The sequence below is a fragment of the Schistocerca piceifrons genome, chromosome 3 (assembly GCF_021461385.2).
Source record: "Schistocerca piceifrons isolate TAMUIC-IGC-003096 chromosome 3, iqSchPice1.1, whole genome shotgun sequence".
In the NCBI taxonomy this organism is placed as follows: Eukaryota; Metazoa; Arthropoda; class Insecta; order Orthoptera; family Acrididae; genus Schistocerca; species Schistocerca piceifrons.
In genome coordinates, this window is record NC_060140.1 from 196,168,452 (window position 1) to 196,188,445 (window position 19,994).

General features: G+C 43.4%; 1 protein-coding gene across 2 annotated transcripts in view; it reads right to left on the reverse strand.

Moving 5' to 3' along the window:
- The window catches only part of LOC124788337 (complexin), a 723,750-nt gene that overhangs the window by 681,260 nt on the left and 22,496 nt on the right, over positions 1-19,994 (reverse strand). The window contains exon 1 of one of the 2 annotated variants that reach the window (XM_047255594.1): positions 437-514. The exons of the other annotated variant lie outside the window; for it this stretch is intronic. Coding sequence (XP_047111550.1) covers positions 437-452 — 16 coding nt within the window. The 5' untranslated portion in view covers positions 453-514. Of the gene's footprint in view, positions 1-436; positions 515-19,994 lie in introns of those variants that run through there. 2 annotated transcript variants of the gene reach the window in all.

Below are 19,994 nucleotides of genomic sequence, written 5' to 3' on the forward strand. Positions count from 1 at the left end.
TTACGTATATCGCAGGAGGAGGAGGAGAGATTATAACGTTCACGATGTGTTTCGATGGGTTATATCATCTCGTCCTCAGCACCCAGATATTAACGATTGTATTCAAGTGAAAAATTGAAACAGTTGACCACGTCAGTCTCCTTTTCACTGACATCCAAGATGCGTTTCGTGGGTTTAGACCCTCGTCTTCAGGATCCACATATAAACGACTGTATGCACCTGAGGATGAGGTAAAAACCGTCGAAACGCACCGTGAACTTAAATAAAATTATTATTGGCGTAGTTAACTGTTGCACTTTGTCTCGTTAGCTGCAGCGTATCAGTCAGAGCAGTTGTGCCCACGACATTAGAGAGAGTGTGCAGAGATCATATTAGTACAGATTATGTAGGCAGCTGCTGGTCAGGAAGGTGGGTGCATGCAGTGGCGCGTGCTTACCGGCTAGCGCAGCCATGGCGGCTGTCCCCCTCGACGGCCTAGGAGCACTGCGCCGTTAGCGGAGGCGCCTGGCGGGCTGCCGAAGCCCCACGGCGCACCAAGGAAGCCGCCGCGCCGGCCCGAGCGCGTCAAGGCCGGGTCGCCGTGCGCCAATTACCGGTGTGTCCCCCAGCTAACAGCAGTTTTCCGTGCTACACTATTACGTACAGTGGCACTAGGAACGGGGCAGGCGCTTACACACGTTCCTCAGCCCACTGAAGACGTGTCGTAAGAAATTGAGGGCAGCGGGTAATACCACAGACTAAAACATACTGTCACGACACTCCTGCTCATTTTTGTTGTACACTGTGACTGCAGCGCGCCAAGCTGCCAGTAAGCTACACTGTTGAATGCAATTTCTGATGAAAGCGAATATAATCGTTCATATTAATACGTATGTGACTTGGTTTACACAAAAGGGGGCAGTGTAGTGCAATATACACTACTGGCCATTTTAATTGCTACACCATGAAGATGACGTGCTATAGACGCGAAATTTAACCGACAGGAAGAAGATGCAGTGATATGCAAATGATTAGCTTTTCAGAGCATTCATACAAGGTTCGCGCCGGTGGCGACACCTACAACGTGCTGACACGAGGAAAGTTTCCAACCGATTTCTCATACACAAACAGCAGTTGACAGGTGTTGCCTGGTGAAACGTTGTGATGCCTCGTGTGAGGAGGAAAAATTCGTACCATCACGTTTCCGACTTTGATAAAGGTCGGATTGTAGCCTATCGCGATTTTCGGATTGTCGTATCGCGACATTGCTGCTAGCGTTGGTCGAGATCCGATGACTGTTAGCAGAATATGGAATCGGTGGGTTCAGGAGCGTAATACGAAACGCCGTGTTGGATCCAGCGGCCTCGGTTCACTAGCAGTCGAGATGACAGGCATCTTATCCGCATGGCTGTAACGGATCGTGCAGCCACGTCTCCATCCCTGAGTCAACAGACGGGGACCTTTGCAAGACCCACCTGCACGAACAGTTCGACGACGTTTGCAGCAGCATGAACTATCAGCTCGGAGACCCTTGACGCTGCATCGCAGACAGGAGCGGCTGCGATGGTGTACTCAAGGACGAACCTGAGTGCGCTAATGGCAAAACGTCATTTTTTTCGGATGAATCCAGGTTCTGTTTACAGCATCATGATGGTCGCATCCGTGTTTGGTGACATCGCAGTGAACGCACATTGGAAGCGTGTATTCGTCAGCGCCATACTGGCGTATCACCCGGCGTGGTGGTATGGGGTGCCACTGGTTACACGTCTCGGTCACCTCTTGTTCGCATTGACGGCACTTTGAACAGTGGACGTTACATTTCAGGTGTGTTACGACCCGTTGCTCTACCCTTCATTCGATCCCTGCAAAACCCTATATTTCAGCAGGGTAATGCACGACCGCATGTTGCAGGTCCTGTACGGACCTTTCTGGATACAGAAAATGTTCGACTGCTGCCCTGGCCAACACATTCTGCCGATCTCTCAGCATTAAAAACGTCTGGTCAATGGTGGCCGAGCCACTGGCTCGTCACTGTACGCCCGTCCATACTCTTGATGAACTGTGGTATGGTGTTGAAGCTGCATGGGCAGCTGTACCTGTACACGCCATCCAAGCTCTGTTTGACTCAATGTCCAGGCGTATCAAGGCCGTTATTACGGCCAGAGGTGGTTGTTCTGGGTACTGATTTCTCAGGATCTATGCATCCAAATTGGGTGAAAATATAATCACATGTCAGTTCTAGTATAATATATTTGTCTAATGAATACCCGTTTATCATCTGCATTTCTTCTTGGTGTAGCAATTTTAATGGCCAGTAGTATATTACAGGAATAACAACAAGAAGGCACTACATTTGTCACTATTTAGTTTTCCTAAGTATCCAAGAGGCGAGAATGAGTTTTCACTCTGCAGCGAAGTATGCGCTGGTTTGAAACTCCCTGGCAGATCAAAACTATGTGCAGGACCGGGACTCGAACTTAGGTCCTTTTGGCTTTCACGGGAAAGTGCTGTACCGACCGACCTATCCAAGTACGACTCACGACCCGCTCCCATGTCTTTACTTATTACAGAGCCTCTTCTTCTACCTCCCGTAAGTGCTTGTCCCGCAAGGAACGGTGGAGAACTGTGATATTCTGTGAAATTGGGAAAGTAGGAGATGAGGTTCTGGTGGAAGCAGGCCGGATCGTAAATCGTACTTAAAGAGCTCAATCTGTGCAGCTCTTGCCCGTCAAAGGCAAATGTCTCACGTTTGAGTCCCGGTCCGGCACACAGTTTTGATCCACCTGGAAGTTTCTTACCGCAAGAGATATGAAATAGAGCATTGCGTGACTTTAGCTACAATTCTCTTTCAACCTATAGACATTTAGTCGGCCGTAACGTCTATTTTGATGAGACTGAAATGGTTGATAAGTAGCTGAAGAGACAAACTTCTGCAGAAATAATTCATATAATTACAAAATAATGTGTAGTTTATTTTATAAATGCAGTCACAACTTTTGAAGGAGAGAAGACAGCTACGCCGACGTGATAATATAACTCCAATAGCAATAATCCTAAAATTCCAGAACTGTTGTTACTTCAGAGCCAGAGACATAATAAACTGAAACATCAGACTCTTCAGCGCAAGACATTTCTTCAGGATGAAGCCATAACATTGAATATGTCTTCACGTGATGGAAAAAGGGGCTAAGTTTAAGAATTTCAGAAACATATTCCGTGCAAAATAGTTACGCGACAAACAAATTGCCAATCATATTAAGGACAGAGAAGCACAGAAATACTGTAGAAACCAAGTGGAGGAAGACAGGCATAGAAAAAAACAATTGTATATTGGTTCTCAAAGAAATACTCTGTTGATTTATTGTTCACCTACATCTGTGTGTCATTCATTTTTGTTGATATTTCACTAACGTTTCATACACCGCAATATAATAATTATTTCCTAAATTACGTAGGTAAAGAAATAAAAATAAACATTATTGACAATACACACGAATTTAAGAAAAGGATGTCTTTATCTCCGCTAGGGCGCTACTGTCGCCCCCCAACAGCCGGTAACAATTTTCACAACAGTGAGTGTCGCGATTGTACGAGTATTTGTTAGACTGTACAGTTACTTACAGATGCCCAATATGGGCTGTAATAATTGCATGCCATCGAAACTTGGTACATATTCTAATGCATTATTGTGGAGCCATTTACATTGGGAAAAAATAGTTCCAATTTTGGTCACCAGATGCAAATCTGGCGCTGAGAATGCAAGAAAGACTTACAGAAGTGTTTCCAATTGTTTGTGTATTAGGAACGGGACGTGGGTAGAAAAGGTCAAACAAGTGAGAAAGGCATATTGTTGAATTAATTATTAACCGCCGCTTCCACAATTTATTCAATATGACGACCGGAAACGCCGACGAGATGCTGCATCCGTAAAACGACGTGTTAAACAGTTGCTCGCAGCCGTCCCAGTGGAATCTGAGCAACATGTTCCTTCACATCAGATAGCCATCGGACGTGTCCATGGCAAACAAGTCCTTTTATATATCCCCAGAAACGAAACTGGCATGGAGTCGTAGCATTTGATCTTGCAGGTTATGCATCTGAAAAACCTCTGGAGATAACAAGTTCGTGGAAATCTGCATTCAACAGATCTTTCACTGCGCGAGCGACATGAGCTGTTGCCCCATCTTGCATGAAGACAGTGGTTTCCACACAATTGTGATCTTCCAGGAATCACATGCTATATAAGGAGGTCTCGATAACGTGCGGGCGTCACGGTACACCTGACAAGCCGTCTGGGTGTATTCTCTTCCAAGAAGAACGGACCGAGAATAGATGAGCCCGTAAATCGACATGACACAGTCACATACGGCGAGTGCAATGGGTCTTCGAGCACAACAAGCGGTTGAACAATGCCCCAATTCGGCAGTTCTGCGTAGGCACTGCACCATTTAGCGTAAAATGTGCCTTGTCACTCTATAGAATATTGCCCGACCACATGTCATCAACTTCGATCTGTGCCGCAAATCGACGAGCAACTTCAGAACATTGCTGCGTATCGTGATGTTTCAGTTGCTGCACCACCTGGAACTTGTAAAGGTACTAGTGCAAAATAGGCCGCAAGACTTTCCCGTACTGCTGACCATGGGATGGGCAATTCTTGTGACACTGCATGAGCCCTAGCTCCCCGCATGGTATGTGCAGCATGGTCAGTTACAGCAACAGCAACAGCAACCTCTCCAATAGCTTGCACCGGAGTAGAATACCTTCTTCCAGGTACGGCATCAAGGGAACCATATTTTCTAACTTCATTATCATCTTCTTTAAATCTTTCAGTTAGAGATACAATACAGCAGTATACCCGCTGCCATTCACATAACACAGTTTCACTGGCAGCGCGCGGTCTCCCTTTTTCGATAGTCATACAGTTCACGCACGTTATGGCTCGTCAAATGATGGATGTCATACCGTCATAAAGCGGTCTACAGCGCCATATTTGCACCTGGTGGTCAAAGTTGGAACTAATCATTTTCGAGCGTAAATCGGCTCCGCATTAACGCATTGGCATATATACAAAGTTACGCTGCTGTACGGTAATTACAACCCACATCGGACCTCCGCGAGTAGCTGCTCTTTAATTATAACCACCCAGAAATTGAAGTTCGATCTGACTGCGTATAGGTTTAACTGAACAAATTCCTGCCTCAGTGAATTACGCTACTGGTCATTAAAGTTGCAACGCCGTGAAGGTTACATACAATAAAACTGATGCTGGCTGTAAGTATGCAGATGATCAGAATTTCAAGGCAATCACACACAGTAAGTAGAAGTTACTCCGTATACAACCTGTGTATAAGGAAAGATTACGGTGCAGGTTTCTCATTCACAAATGGCATGCGAATGTTGTTCATTTGTGAGGAGTCCGTGGAGTGCGCGATTACTGCTCGCATTGGACGGAATACACGACTATAACGTGAATGTGGCATCGATGGTTTCAGGAGGGGCACACTCAAAGCTGACCCAGGAGAAGAGCGCCCGAGAAGACAGACATATTGTTCACTCAGTCATGCAGGTTCAAATGTGCGTGAAATCTTATGGGACTTAACTGCTAAGGTCATCAGAACCTAAGCTTACACACTACTCAACCTAAATTATCCTAAGGACAAACACACACACACACACACACACACACACACACACACACACACACCTATACCCGAGGGAGGACTCGAACCTCCGCCGTGACCGGCCGCACAGTCCATGACTGCAGCGCCTTAGACCGGTTGGGATGTTTATCTGTCACATACTTGAATACATTGCTAGCTTCATTTATAAAACCGCAACCATCACCACTGGCATACAAACACATCTGCCGTTACCAACACATACCATTTATTGTTAACTCATTGTAACGTATCTTTGCTTCCTGGCGGTTAATCCCGCGCGGAGTACAGGTTCGTACAGTCATGCCGCATAGTAAGAGCCAGGATACGGGCCTGTTTACAGTTAAACAAGTGTAGACATAGAAAGGGAGATAACGTATGCAGCTGAAGCACCGTGGTCATCAATTCGTCTGGTTCCTTTGACACAGCAGCGGAGAGAGGCGCGTCGGCCGTTTTGCGCACAACGACAACACTGGCGGCAGCAGCAGCAGCAGCAGCACTGAATCGTCTTTTCAGGTGAGTCCTGGTTCCGCATACAGCATCATCATGGATGTATTCGTGTATGGAGGTTCAAAGAAGAACGAAATCTGCCAGTTTACTTCCTTCATAGTAAAAAAAAAAAAAAAAAAGAAATGGTTCAAATGGCTCTAAGCCCTATGGGACTTAACATCTGAGGTCAGCAGTCCCCTAGACTTAGAACTACTTAAACCTAACTAACCTAAGGACATCACACACATCCATGCCCGAGGCAGGATTCGAACCTGCGACCGTAGCGGTCGCGCGGTTCCAGACTGTAGTGCCTAGAACCTCTCGGCCACCGAGGCCTGCCTTCATAGTCATACATGCCCTGCATTTTTCGGTATGTTATGGGTTGCCATTCGGTACACAACACGATCACCTCTAGTTCGCAGAGCCGGTAACTTGGACGACAGGCGTTACACTTATGACGTTTTAAAACCAACAACTGTGCTTTCTCTTGGAGATTTCCTTGACGTTACCTCTAAGCAAGATAACGCATAATCGCTCGTGGCCTGTGCTGTTCTGAACTACATGTATACAGAGGGCATTTGACTGTTGGCCTAGCCAGCATATTCTCTCATCCACTAAAAATGCCTAGTCATGGGGTGCTGGAAGATGGGCACACCACCATTGTCTAGCTATTGAGTTTGCAGAACTCTTTGACAGAGTTGAAGCAGTGTACAATGACTATTTCGTATGTTTTCTTTAAAAACTGCTGCACAGCTTCAATATATTTATAGAATGGCATCACGAAACCACCAAAAGCTGCTGTAATTTGTATTTCACTTTAGATGACATACTCATCTCGTGAGAATCAGCAGTTGATACTTAAGATAATTCTCATTTACTGTACAGTTTAAGCTGCACGTTTTTAGTAACACTACATTTTTCCATCACTCAGCATCATCTCAAATCCAAAACAAGGTAAACCTATATATGTAAAATATGTATTGTCTAATAATTACTTTTTGCATTTTTAGTATAGGGCCCTCTCTCTCTCTAAGCCCGTAGCAGTCCTCCCCCCCTCTCTTGCCTTCTTTTCTTGCTCTTAATACCCCTCGGTGCATTTTATAATTTTACTATGCAAATGTAGAATTTATATAAGTACCTGCGTCAGCAATCCGTCTTGCCTATCCAGAAACACTCATCAGAGTACTATGTTTTGAAGCTGTGGTCATTGATTTAAATATAAGTTGAAGGTAGGTGAGAGGAGATGGTGGGAGGGTTAAGGGGAATTGGAGTGAGAATGATTTGGGGAGTGGAAGGAAGCAGGGAAGAGGTGATGTGGATATCACGAGGTAACAAGGGGAGTCTTGCTCAAATTACAGAAGCTATATTGAAACACCAGTAGTGAACAACGGTGGATGTGTAAAACGTAAACGGCATAAAATAGTAAAATTATAACATGTAGCGAGCGGGATTAAGAGCAGGTAAAGCAGGCAATAGGTAATGGAAAGGCTGCCACGGGCTCAACACGAGAAGGTCTTGTACAGAAATTGCAAAAAAATCGATTATGTAAAAATCGTTCGGTCAAAATACCAGAGGTGTAGACCAATGGATGTCCACTGCAAGAAGCTATTTATTTATTCCTCTCATGCTCGATTAATGACAGTTTTAATAATCTGTTAATCGTGGATCTAAAAAATGCTGTCTTGATTCTTTCAGGGTGCCACTACAATAATGTCTGTACAGGTCGGTGATCTGTACACGCTAAAACAGTATTAACTTGCCTCTTGTAACCGTAATGTGAGATAGTTGGTGGCTCTTTCATTTTCGTGCTCGAGTGTAAACCCAATTTTTGGTTGGAAAGCACTAAATCTCTCCGCTATCTCATTAACATTCCTTTGATCTCCTCTAAGTAAGAAAATAGCATCATCCCCGTAGCGGTAACAGTGGAGAACTTCGCTGACCACTGCAGGGTTTTTAGTGAAAAATTGATTTTCTAAGGACAATCTCAGCCATAATGCCAGAAAGGCTAGCTATGGGAAATCCCATTTTTTAAGTATTTAATGGCATTTCATGCAGTTCTAGTTCCACTACATTATTCCACAGTAATTTTATAATCTTGATGTCCTACACATCCGTTGTTCTAGGACTGCACTTTTAATATTTTAAGAAATTTTTTTTATACGATTTCATTTTTAGTACGTTCACAGTAAGACCTTACGGCTTATTATTCAAAATTTCACCCTTTTAATATTTTAAGATGCTAATTCAGTTTTCGGTACTTTCTTTCCACTTCTATTATCTACTATTTTCTTCTTTTTTTATATAGTATTACACATCCATTAGTCTACGCTTCTGGTATTTTAACAGAAGGCTTCTCGCATAACTGATTTTTTGATATTTTAGTATCAGATCCTCTTTTGTTAAAACGTTACAGAGAGACGAAATACTGTATCTTCAGTGGGTATCAGCTACTGGGGGAAGGGGAAACTGCTGCGTGTGTCAGCTACTGGGAGAGGTGTTAGCCACTGGTGTGTCAGCAACTAGATCTTATGGCCCCTGCAAACGATCAAACGTGCTTGACAAAATCGTTCTGATCTAGCCAAGCAAGTCCGTACACGTTCAAACAACGTTTGCCAGTTTTATCTCACTGTGGAGCAGACGTTGTTCGTGTCCGCGTGCATTTTGACAGTAGTGATAACGGCCACAAATGCAGACAGAGCAGTCCTGGAACTGACTTTGGTACTTTTAAAGAAGAAGATGAAAACACGTCTCTGGTCGAGGGAAAGGCTTAAAATGAGATTCGCGCATGAAAAATCTGCTAAAGGAAATATTACTCTCAGAACTTGATGAATGCAAGAACTTCCTGAGAATGAAACTTTTTAAAACTTGATAATGCCCACCTAAAATAGCAAACTTTCCTGTCAAGTTTGCTTTTATGTAGCTACGGATGTGTCAAATAACCTCGTACACGTACCGGGAAAGCCTGTCATTGTACTCTTACTTTTGAAGCAGACGCTTCTCGTATTTGCAGAATTTTGGCACTAGTGGGAATAGCTACAAATGCAGATAAAGCATATCTGACATTGACTCTGCCACTGTGTTTAAAGAAGAAGTAAACAAGACGCTGATCTAGGGAATGGTTTAAAATGAGGGAGAATTATACAACTGAAAACCTGTTGATGGAAATGTTACAGTCAGAATTTGATGATTATATCAACTTTCTGCGGATGGAAAGCGAAAGTTTAATATCTTGTTTGACGTACTTCACCTTCAAACTGATAAAGAAGTATGAGAAAAATTGATTCTGCTTGGTCCTCTAATGACAGTTCATTAAAATACCATTGTGTGAGAACATATAGCTCACATCGCACGTGGAAGAACCGGAGAACTTCGATTTCTTCATAACCTCTTTATGCGTAATACATGGCTGGAAAGCTGTGATACCTCTAAATTTTGGTAATCTTCAGTGGTATTTTGTTTTTATACTTGATCGTAGTTTCCATAGTTGTTGATACAGTGAGATAAAGTGTGATAAGACAATTTTTCCCTAAACATACGAGGCCCAAAGTGGACACAAATGAAGTCAACCATCTTGTCAAACTTTCTGCCAATCAAAATTTCTCGCAAACACGCCAAACACGATCTGTGCTTGACAAACACGTCGAGCAGCACTGTATACGGTCAAATATTTGACAAGCATAGTTAAGTTTGACAAAATGTTTGATCGTTTATGGCGGCTTTAAATAGGAGGGTTGATTGTTTCACTTCTATAGTACTTCTGTAAAATTCTACTTTATTTAAGGTCTAGTAACTGATAACCTATTTTTATGTACTTAGATGAGTTTATAAAAGATCAAACTACTGTCATCAATTAACCTATAATTTATTTTAGTAGTGCCTATACATGCGCTACGTGTATTTTAATGAGTAATACAGCAATTCAGATGTCGGAATATGTAAGTTGAAGTTCATTATGCTCGTAACGTGTGCAAGTGCAAACTCTTATATATTTTGAGAAATAAGAAAACGTTACTTTGATCGAATTTTTGTATAGGGCTTTAATCATATTTTCATATTATGATAAGAATACAAGCTGCTTGTGTGTGTGTGTGGGTGGGTGGATGTGTGTGTGTCTTCTTTGTACTCCATAAATGATAAATAATTTTATCAAAGAGATTACTTTCGTGTTAATAACTCTGTGTTGTTACTTCATATTTTTTGGAGGAACATGGCTTTCTTTTAATTTTTCTACTAGTACAATTGGTCTTGTTCCATTATCTTGCATTTTTGACCGATTGTTCCATTTTAGTATTCCGCTGTAATTGGCTAGAGACGGGAGTGGGTGAGGATGGGAGGAGAGGGAAGAGGATGGGGGGGGGGGGGGGTTAGGAGTCATGGCTTGATGATATTATGAATTCAGGGTCTTTCTCCCTGATTTTTCCTGTAGCCTACCCCCATTAAGCCTTGCACTTTTCAAGGTTCAAAAGGCTCTGAGCACTATGGGACTTAACTTCTGAGGTCATCAGTCCCCTAGAACTTAGAACTACTTAAACCTAACTAACCGAAGGACATCAGACACATCCATGCCCGAGGCAGGACTCGAACCCGCAACCGTAGTGGTCCGCGGTTCCAGGCTGTAGCGCCTAGAACCGCTCGGCCACCCCGGCCGGCCTTCTCAAGATCAAGTGGTCACAATTTGGATTGTGATGTTACTTACATCGCATACTTCAATACCACATTTAAGCGCAAAGTGCGCCAGATTGTTCGTAGCCTTGCTACTTCTCTCTGTATGTGTCCTAATGTCTCTTCTATTATTTTCGAGATCGCTAGACGACAAATACGACGATCGCATTACAATGGTCGCACAAGCCTCTTAGAACACAGCTTCTCAAAAATTACCTGATAGTTTTTCGACGGGACTTAATCGTTCTTCTTCCAAGAATTCCCAATTGAGTTGCCAGGACGTTACTTTTAGACTTTCAAGTGGGCTAAGCCGACCTGTTACGATCCTAGCAGCTATTTCGATGTCTTCTGTCGTGCCTACTTGATAAACACTCCAAACAATGGGAAAATTGGTATGAAGTATGCAATTTCCTTGTCTTGTATTGAATTTGTCAGAATCCTTCCAACGAATCTAGGTCTCCCGTCGATTTCCTCTGACAGTAATCTGACGTAATCGTCCCATTAATATCGCTTCTTGATATTACTTCTAAATATTCACAGGATGTGACGAGCTCAAAACATCCAACGCTAATCTTGTAAGCAGGTGCACCGGCAGGAGTGGCCGAGCGGTTCTAGGCGCTACAGTCTGGAACTGCGTGACCGCTACGGTCGCAGGTTCGAATCCTGCCTCGGGCATGGATGTGTGTGATGTCCTTAGGCTAGTTAGGTTTAAATAGTTCTAAGTTCCAGGGGACTGATAACCTCAGCAGTTTAGTCCCATAGTGCTCAAAGCCATTTGTAAGCAGGTGCAAACGTGCCTCTTCATTCATCCTTAGATTATTGCTCCAAACTCGTGAATATATCCTCAAGTCATTGCGTACGTTAAAGAGGGAGTAAGTGATTCTTTTCATTACCATCTCAGTAGATGAAATATCACGATTCCTCCCCTTTCTTCTTTCCGACCACAAGTACAAATGTGGCTAAAGCGATCGCGTCATTGCCAAAACTAGGAATATTGACACCACAAACTTTACAAATATTCTTGAACAGTGGGACGTCGACAACATTTTGTGCATGCTTGCGCAAAATATATAGAAGTGCATGCTTGTCAATCTTACAGTAACGTGTGCTGCTGCATTTAGCTGTCGATTCTGAACGCCCGTGAGTGACTTTTTTCCGCCCAGTGACATTAGAAGGAGCACCCGCGCCGGCTGCTTAGACAGGTGGCGGTCCGGTGCGCCTGCAGCCTCCGCCGCCACCCCCAGCTGCTGAATTTTTCACGGCCACTCTCCATTCTGCGGGCCGCGCTGGCGGGCCGTCGTAATGAACTGCTGACGGCCAGGCCGAGGTAATGGCGGGGGCGGTGCTACGTACACAGTCGCAGTCCCTGCAGGGAGACGCAGCTCACCTCCAGAGGTGGAAGCACTTCTACCGAGGTCCACGGATGCTGTGCTCAGATCATGTCCCTACCTGGCTACCGTATCCTCCATATAATTACCAAGATGTGACGTAAGACGACTGCTGTTGTTGCTAAGTACGACGTCTGTTCTACAGATAGCCGACGTTTTTCTGTCTTAAGATTTTCATTCAACTTGAAGAACTCTAGTCGATGTCTCCTTGACAGCTCTCCCTTCCTCTATTTACAAATGGTGGGCAATGACCACTACGGTGTGTTGGAACACCCGAACTCGGGGCTGTCAGAGTGGCTTTCGGTTCTCCCCTCTGGACACTGTGAATTCGATGGGCTGACAAGGGCTACAGCGTCCCGTCGGAGGAGGTAGCATCAACAAGACAGACGGCGTTCATTGAAACTGTTTATTACTCCAACAAGCTTGGATCAGCTATAGGAGGGCGTCCTCATCATGTAGCGAAACACCGTGTCCATCCACGCCGTCTGTGTTCCGTGGGTGTTGTCACGCGTCGATCTCAGAGCTTGGGTGCCAGCGTTGTCCCGAGGATCCAGTAACTGGTATGTTGAGAATGGTTAGAGCGCAGAGCGACTTTGCCTGTTGAACATTTCGGCAGCATTCAAGTGCAGGCGTGGCGGTCTCGAGTTCCTACGGTGTCGGTGAGGCAGATGGGACCTGCCCGGGCATAGCGAGTGACCGAGGCGTAGACATCTGGGGTGCGAACCCATGACCACCCTTTGGCAAGCGGCGTCTGGCGCTGGTGGACGTCCCAGGGGCTCCATGTCAGTGGCTAGGAGTGCCTCAGTTCGACCCTCGGCCAATCAGGTAATGGCTTGACCTCACTGGCAAATGGTCGTATCAGGATGATGGAGCGGTTGCAACTTCATGGTGGAAGCTGACGCCATGATGGAAGCCATCTCGATGACTCACAAATTCGATCCGATGACCAATGTCGCTGGACGGCCAGTATACTGGGTGGTCCATTGATCGTGACCGGGCTAAATATCTCACGAAATAATCATCATACGAAAAAACTACAAAGAACGAAGCTTGTCTAGCTTGAAGGAGGAAACCAGATGGCGCTATGATCGGCCTGCTAGATGGCACTGCCATAGGTCAAACGGATATCAACTTCGTTTTTCAAAAATACGAAGCCCCATTTTTTACTACATACTCGTGTAGTACGTAAAGAAATTTGAATGGTTTAGTTGGACCGCTCTTTTCGCTTTGTGATAGATGGCGCTGTAATTGTCACAAACATATAGATCACAATTTTAGACGAACAGTTGGTAACAGGTAGATTTTTTAAATGAAAATACAGAACGTAGGTACTTTTGAACATTTTATTTCGGTTGTTACAATGCGATACATGTACCTTTGTGAACTTATCATTTCTGAGAACGCATGCTGTTACAGCGTGATTACCTGTAAATACCACATTAATGCAATAAATGCTCAAAATGATGTCCGTCAACCTCAATGAATTTGGCAATACGTGTAACGACATTTCTCTCAACAGCGAGTAGTTCGCCTTCCGTAATGTTCGCACATGCATTGATAATGCGCTGACGGATGTTGTCAAGCGTTGTCGGTGGATCACGATAGCAAATATCCTTCATCTTTCCCCACAGAAAGAAATCTGGGGACGTCAGGTCCGGTGAACGTGCGGGCCATGGTATGGTGCCTCGACGACCAATCCACCTGTCATGAAATATGCTGTTCAATACTGCTTCAACCGCACGCGAGCTACGTGCTGGACTCCCATCATGTTGGAAGTACATCGCCATTCTGTCAGCATTGAAACAACTTGTAGTAACATCGCTAGAACATTACGTAGGAAATCAGCATACATTACATCATTTAGATTGCAATCGATAAAATGGGGGCCAATTATCCTTCCTCGCATAATGCCGCACAATACATTAACCCACTAAGGTTGCTGATGTTCCACTTTTCGCGGCCATCGTGGATTTTCCGTTGCCCAATAGTGCATATTATGCCGGTTTACGTTACCGCTGTTGTTGAATGACGCTTCGTCGCCAAATAGAACGCGTGCAAAAAATAGCGAAAAAGTGGTGCAACTAAAACATTCATATTTCTTTACGTACTACACGAATATGTAATAAAAATGGGGGTTCCTACTAAAAAAACGCAGCTGGTATCCATTTGACCTATGGCAGTGCCATCTAGCGGCCCAACCATAGCACCATCTGGTTTCCCCCTTCAAGCTAGACAAGTTTCGTTCTTTGCAGTTTTTTCGTTTGATGCTTATTTCGTGAGGTATTTGGCCCTGTCACTATCAATGGACCACCCTGTACATGTTTGCCAAAGTGGGACTGTTGTGGTGTTTCTGCCACTAATATCACGTACACTGTGTGCTGAAGTGCCCCTGGTTTTGGTGAGTAGTCGGGCACTGATCGGCAGTTGGACGGCAGTGTCCAGTGGATGCCACGTGGCAATATTGCGCCAATGTACTGGGCGAGTATCCTTTCTACGGCACCGAGCACACTTGCCTACGCTCGCAATGTGACACTTTTGACCGCTTAGTTACAGAGCCCTGGAATGTTATTCTGTGCCAGTGACATTTGATAGTTCATCAAAGCTATACTTCCCACGCCACCTTATGGTGTGTAGCGGAGGGTACTTCATGTACCTCTTCCACTTCTCCCCTTCCCTGTTCCAGTGGCGAATTGTGAGCGTGAAGAAGGACATCAGTGGGAGAAAAAGTTTCATTTAAGCGTTGATTTTAATACTGGGGGAATGCCAATGGAGTAAGGAAAGATTAAGAGGATAGTGACTTGAAAGTGGTTACATAAACTGAACTGCCAAAACTAAGGTGCTGACGCATCGTCAGGGTGACGGACCATGACCTGTTTTGCTAGAACTTGTGTTGGCACACTGGTCCAGAAGGTTGTTTTCCTATTCGTTTTTCACACACATTGTCGTCCAAATTAATGTCTGAATCCAGGACCAATGCAATAAAAGACTGAGGAATATAGAAGCGCAGATTGTGGAAGTACACCGCCTCACAAAAATGCACTGTAAATGCTCGCGACATTTTGAATGTATGAAAATGCAATATAATGGATAGATACACGTTTGTTGAATACGTTTTAACCCTTCTACGCGAGGCGTCATAGGATACAACGCGCAAGTGGCAACTACCGCCTTATCAGTGGGCGAGATCAGAGTTTGTATTTGAACAGCTCTGTAAAAAAGAAAATTGTAATTACGGCACTGTATGCAAGCGGATGCGTGTATAGCTGACTCCGGTGAAACGCTAATTATATGTGCGTTTTATCAGCGACGTGGTCATAACTCGCACGAATCCGTTAATTTAATTTGGATGCTAGTCATGTTACACCGTACAATGTATATTTAAGTATGAGAGAAATGTTATTACGTATTTTCAGTGGAGTTGGTGACGAATCTTTGTTGCCGACAATGAGCTTGTCGCATTCGATAATGGTAATTTTGAAACCGTATTTAGTATTTCTGTAAAGACCGTGTGAAGTTACACGGATCTTCTGGGTGGTTGTATCAGGTATTCTCTTCGACAGCGAGAGTTCCTTTATTACCTTGGCGTATCCCTTTCAATTATACATTGTCCCGCGGCTTGTGCACGTTGATGTATAACTCAGGCGCTATTACAAGGCAACTAGTGACTCTCCAACTAACTTTACGATAAAAGGATCACAACTGGGCTTAATCATTTAGAAAAAATGAAAGAAGGTTCTGCTGATTTTCGTATCAAGGTCCATGACGTGATGTTACACATCCATTAACGTATTATGACGATAGTAGTACCGTGAGGCAAAGTAAAACATTTGTTACGAGAGAAAAAATGCATTTTTATTACTTTATGAGAACAGAACACCAAGGAAAGTATGTTGCTAAATTATCTTAATATATTCACTCTTACGTGCTACTATTTCAACTAAATATCTGTGCTTGCAGAAACATGCCATAAACAGTTCACATACTAACGAATATACAGGGGTTAAATGATATCTGTTTACAATGTACATCATGATGGAGGTGGAGAGGAGATGAACAAATTGATATGGAACACTTGTGGTCTCTCAAGCCGGGAAACAACCTCAAATTGACCTACAAGAGCCGCCTACGCTAGAGCGCATGCACACCTCGTAAGATTTTGGTTAAACTCGTACTTGAATGTTAAAAACCCCTTGTTCTTGTACCTACAAAAGCCTAAGATTGACGTTTCTGTAAATTTATTTATTTAATCTCAAAATACAGTGCATTTTAACAGCATAAAATTAGCACCTAACCAGATTTATCTATCTGATTTTCTTACTACGAAACGATTGTGCTTGTATAGATTATGATTCAATCGAATTGTAAACATAATTAGTTTTTGCATAACTTTTCAAAGGTATTTTTTTCTTTCTTTTTTCTCACGGGAAAATTTAGATTAATAATGTTAACGAAATAGTTGCCTAAGCCGGCTGCGTAAGAGAACGAGGTGATATAAAAAGTCTCGCGCCTTGCGCTTGCGATTTAGGGGTATAGATGGCTTTTGTTGGTCAATTTGACTTTGTTTCCCGGCTAGACAGACTGCAAGCGTCCTGTATCAAATTGTTCGTCTCAACTTCCCCTACATCACTGTGGTACGTTGTAAACAGATAACGTTTCCACCGTGTACATGTTGTGTCTACTTATTCATCCATATGTGCTACCACACTTCCATCGAACACATTCAGCCGGTATATGCAGCCCCTGGATCATGTTCGTTGTCCATCGAGATACAGCCAAGAGTGAAGTCCTGTACCACAGGTTTTATCAGATTGACGTCCTTACTGCACTCAGCTGTTCGGTTTCGAACTGCATCAACAGACGATCGCCAAATGCTCTATCACTAACCATACTTCTTCCAGTTGTTGCAAAACAATAACGTTTTATTACTTTGTATCGGAGGCATACGTCTCCCTTGAATAGAAGTCTTAATCTTTCCCTTACTAAACAAGATCGCGCACTTTGCTAATTATCTGCAGTTTTAGAACTCCATGCCTCGGTCCTATGCTTGCGCTATCCGTTTGAAAATCTCCCTCCTCTTGAGGAGTAGCGAATGGGGGAAATTGCTTTCCCCGCAACAGCGTTTTCGAAAAAAACACCTCTACAATGTGCTGCCCTAGTGTCGGCGGGAACTTGATCCCGCCAGATAGGCGCCGTAGCTATGTATGCCCCAAGCATGTCCCGCGATCTCGTTACATTACAACCTCAGACGGCATAAAACTTGTTAACTTGCAATGAGCAACTAATTGCACCATACATTTTAGCTGTCGTCGTTGTAGTTAAGAGTAACGGAATTCTCAAGTTGTGTAACTACTACCTATAGGGAATGTTAATGAGTGCGTGACATTTCACAGTTCGTATGGAACACTGTTCCGGTAATTACGTCTCATAACGTATATTTGATTTATCAGTGTACTCACTGCTTACTGACGAATATACGAAGTTACAGTGTGAAAAACAGTAGCACAGTGTAAAGACAGCCATTATGTAAAATGCTGCTCACCAAGTGCTGTTGAAGTGCTGTATTGTTAAAAATGCCAGAAAAATGGCATTTGCAAGATTTGATTAATACTGAGTAAAATATAGATCTGTAACCTTGCTAAGTCACTGCTGTGAAGATAACAGTAAAAGGCCTCCAAATTACTTTTAATAAAAATTACTTTTAATAAAAAAAAGTTGAATTCACGTAGATACGTGTGTCAATTGTTAAATGTGTTCGGCTTCATTGCAGTTTTCTTTTGCCATCCATAATGCAGACACAATTTGCAGGTTTCTTGTTGCGCAGCTGTTACTTGTTATTGTTTCGTCCATGTGCTTTGATATGTTTTTGTATGCTCGTGTGTGTGTGTGTGTGTGTGTGTGTGTGTGTGTGTGAATATATTTATGCCTGTGGGTACCTGAGTACTGTATTTATTTTTTACTGCTGTCCAGAATGTTACTCATGACGCTAGATCTGTTTACGTAGTGCAGCTAAAGGGTCTCCGTCAAATGGTTCAAATGGCTCTGAGCACTATGGGACTCAACTGCTGAGGTCATTAGTCCCCTAGAACTTAGAACTAGTGAAACCTAACTAACCTAAGGACATCACAAACATCCATGCCCGAGGCAGGATTCGAAACTGCGACCGTAGCGGTCCTGCGGTTCCAGACTGCAGCGCCTTTAACCGCACGGCCACTTCGGCCGGCGGGTCTCCGTCCAGGAGTAGTCACCCGTCATGTTCCAACGTACGGTTAAAAAAAAAAAAAAAAAAAAAAAAAAAAAAAAAACCTAATAAATTTCACAAATTAATATTTGATCTATTGCTCAGGTTTGAAGCCGTAGCGTAAATAATGGTGAAGTACTCGGATGGTATATACTTGGTTGATGCTCATGATTATGAAGTGGGAAAGTTTATGAACAGCGGTTAAATTACTTATTAGGACAACTGCTTGATAAATCCAGCATTAAAAAGCGTTATCTTTTTTGTGACTACTTATCAAAACACTTGAACAATAATGACTAATAATTGTATTTGAAATACACAATTCCGTCGAAATTGGAAAATCTGTGACCACCATATTGAGTTCAGACTGTCCGCCCTTCATTTGAATGTGGAGAACCTTTGCCAGTGCACTATGATAACTGGACTTTCAAATGAATGTCGCAGCTATTAACTCAACTTTGATTTTCTGTGATAATTTTTTGTGTATTAATATTTCGTCGAAGTCAACCTGTTCGAGGAATTCCTTGAAAATATTCGCTTGACATTTCTACCGCTTTTCTGTGCTGCAACCCGATGTACTCCAATTTTTCGATGAAAATTTCGTGACACGAACTAAATGAGATTACAACTTTTTCTGCAAGTTCTCTGACGATTGGCGCACCAGAGATTCTTGAGTTTCTGCACCTGAGCGCTACCGATTCACGTCTAACGCCTCCTAGATGAGGGTCATCTTCAGTTAAATGACAACTATTTTCGAATCAACTTAAAGGAGGATGATTTCTCAGCCAAGATCGCATGAGTCAAGCCTTTGTTTACAATGGCGGTTTTGGTGAGACGAGAGTTATCACCTGAACGGGAAATAGCGCACATCAAGTGTAAAACATTAAATTATTAAAATAGCATACAATGTCATAAATACATTACATAGAATGAATTATTATGTAACATACCTCGGTAAAACTGAAAGAAAGTACCAAATTAGAGCTATAAATTTCCTCTGTATCTTAATTAGCCGTATAGTTGACATGTATTGGCATGTCAAAGTTAAAGCCATTATTTACAAAACGTTTCACCAAGTTCATCTGTCTGATACTACAAGTCAAAAAGTACGTCACTGATACAAGAACGCCGCTGAACGTACACGAGGTGAGAGTTACTGGAGAACAAATTGACATTTATTGACTGTAGAGGTCACTTGTGCATTCTTATTATCGTCCCCGGTAGCTGAGTGGACAGCCGGCACGGCAACTCAGCGTGTTCGGTCAGAGGGCTAGCTGCCCTCTGTAATAAAAAAAAACTGAGTTAATGGATCAACAACGAAATGAAATGGGTGTCTTTCGACGTCCGCCCCGAGCAAATACAACGAGCGAAAACGAAAAAAATGAAAAAAAAAGCGTTCAGCGCGACAGAATATCAATCCTAAGGACCCGGGTTCGATTCCCGGCTGGTTCGGAGATTTTCTGCGCCCAGGGACTGGGTGTTGTGTTGTCCTAATCATCATCATTTCACCCCCATCGACGCGAAGGTCGCTGAATTGGCGTCAAATCGAAAGACCTGCACCCGGCGAACGGTCTACCC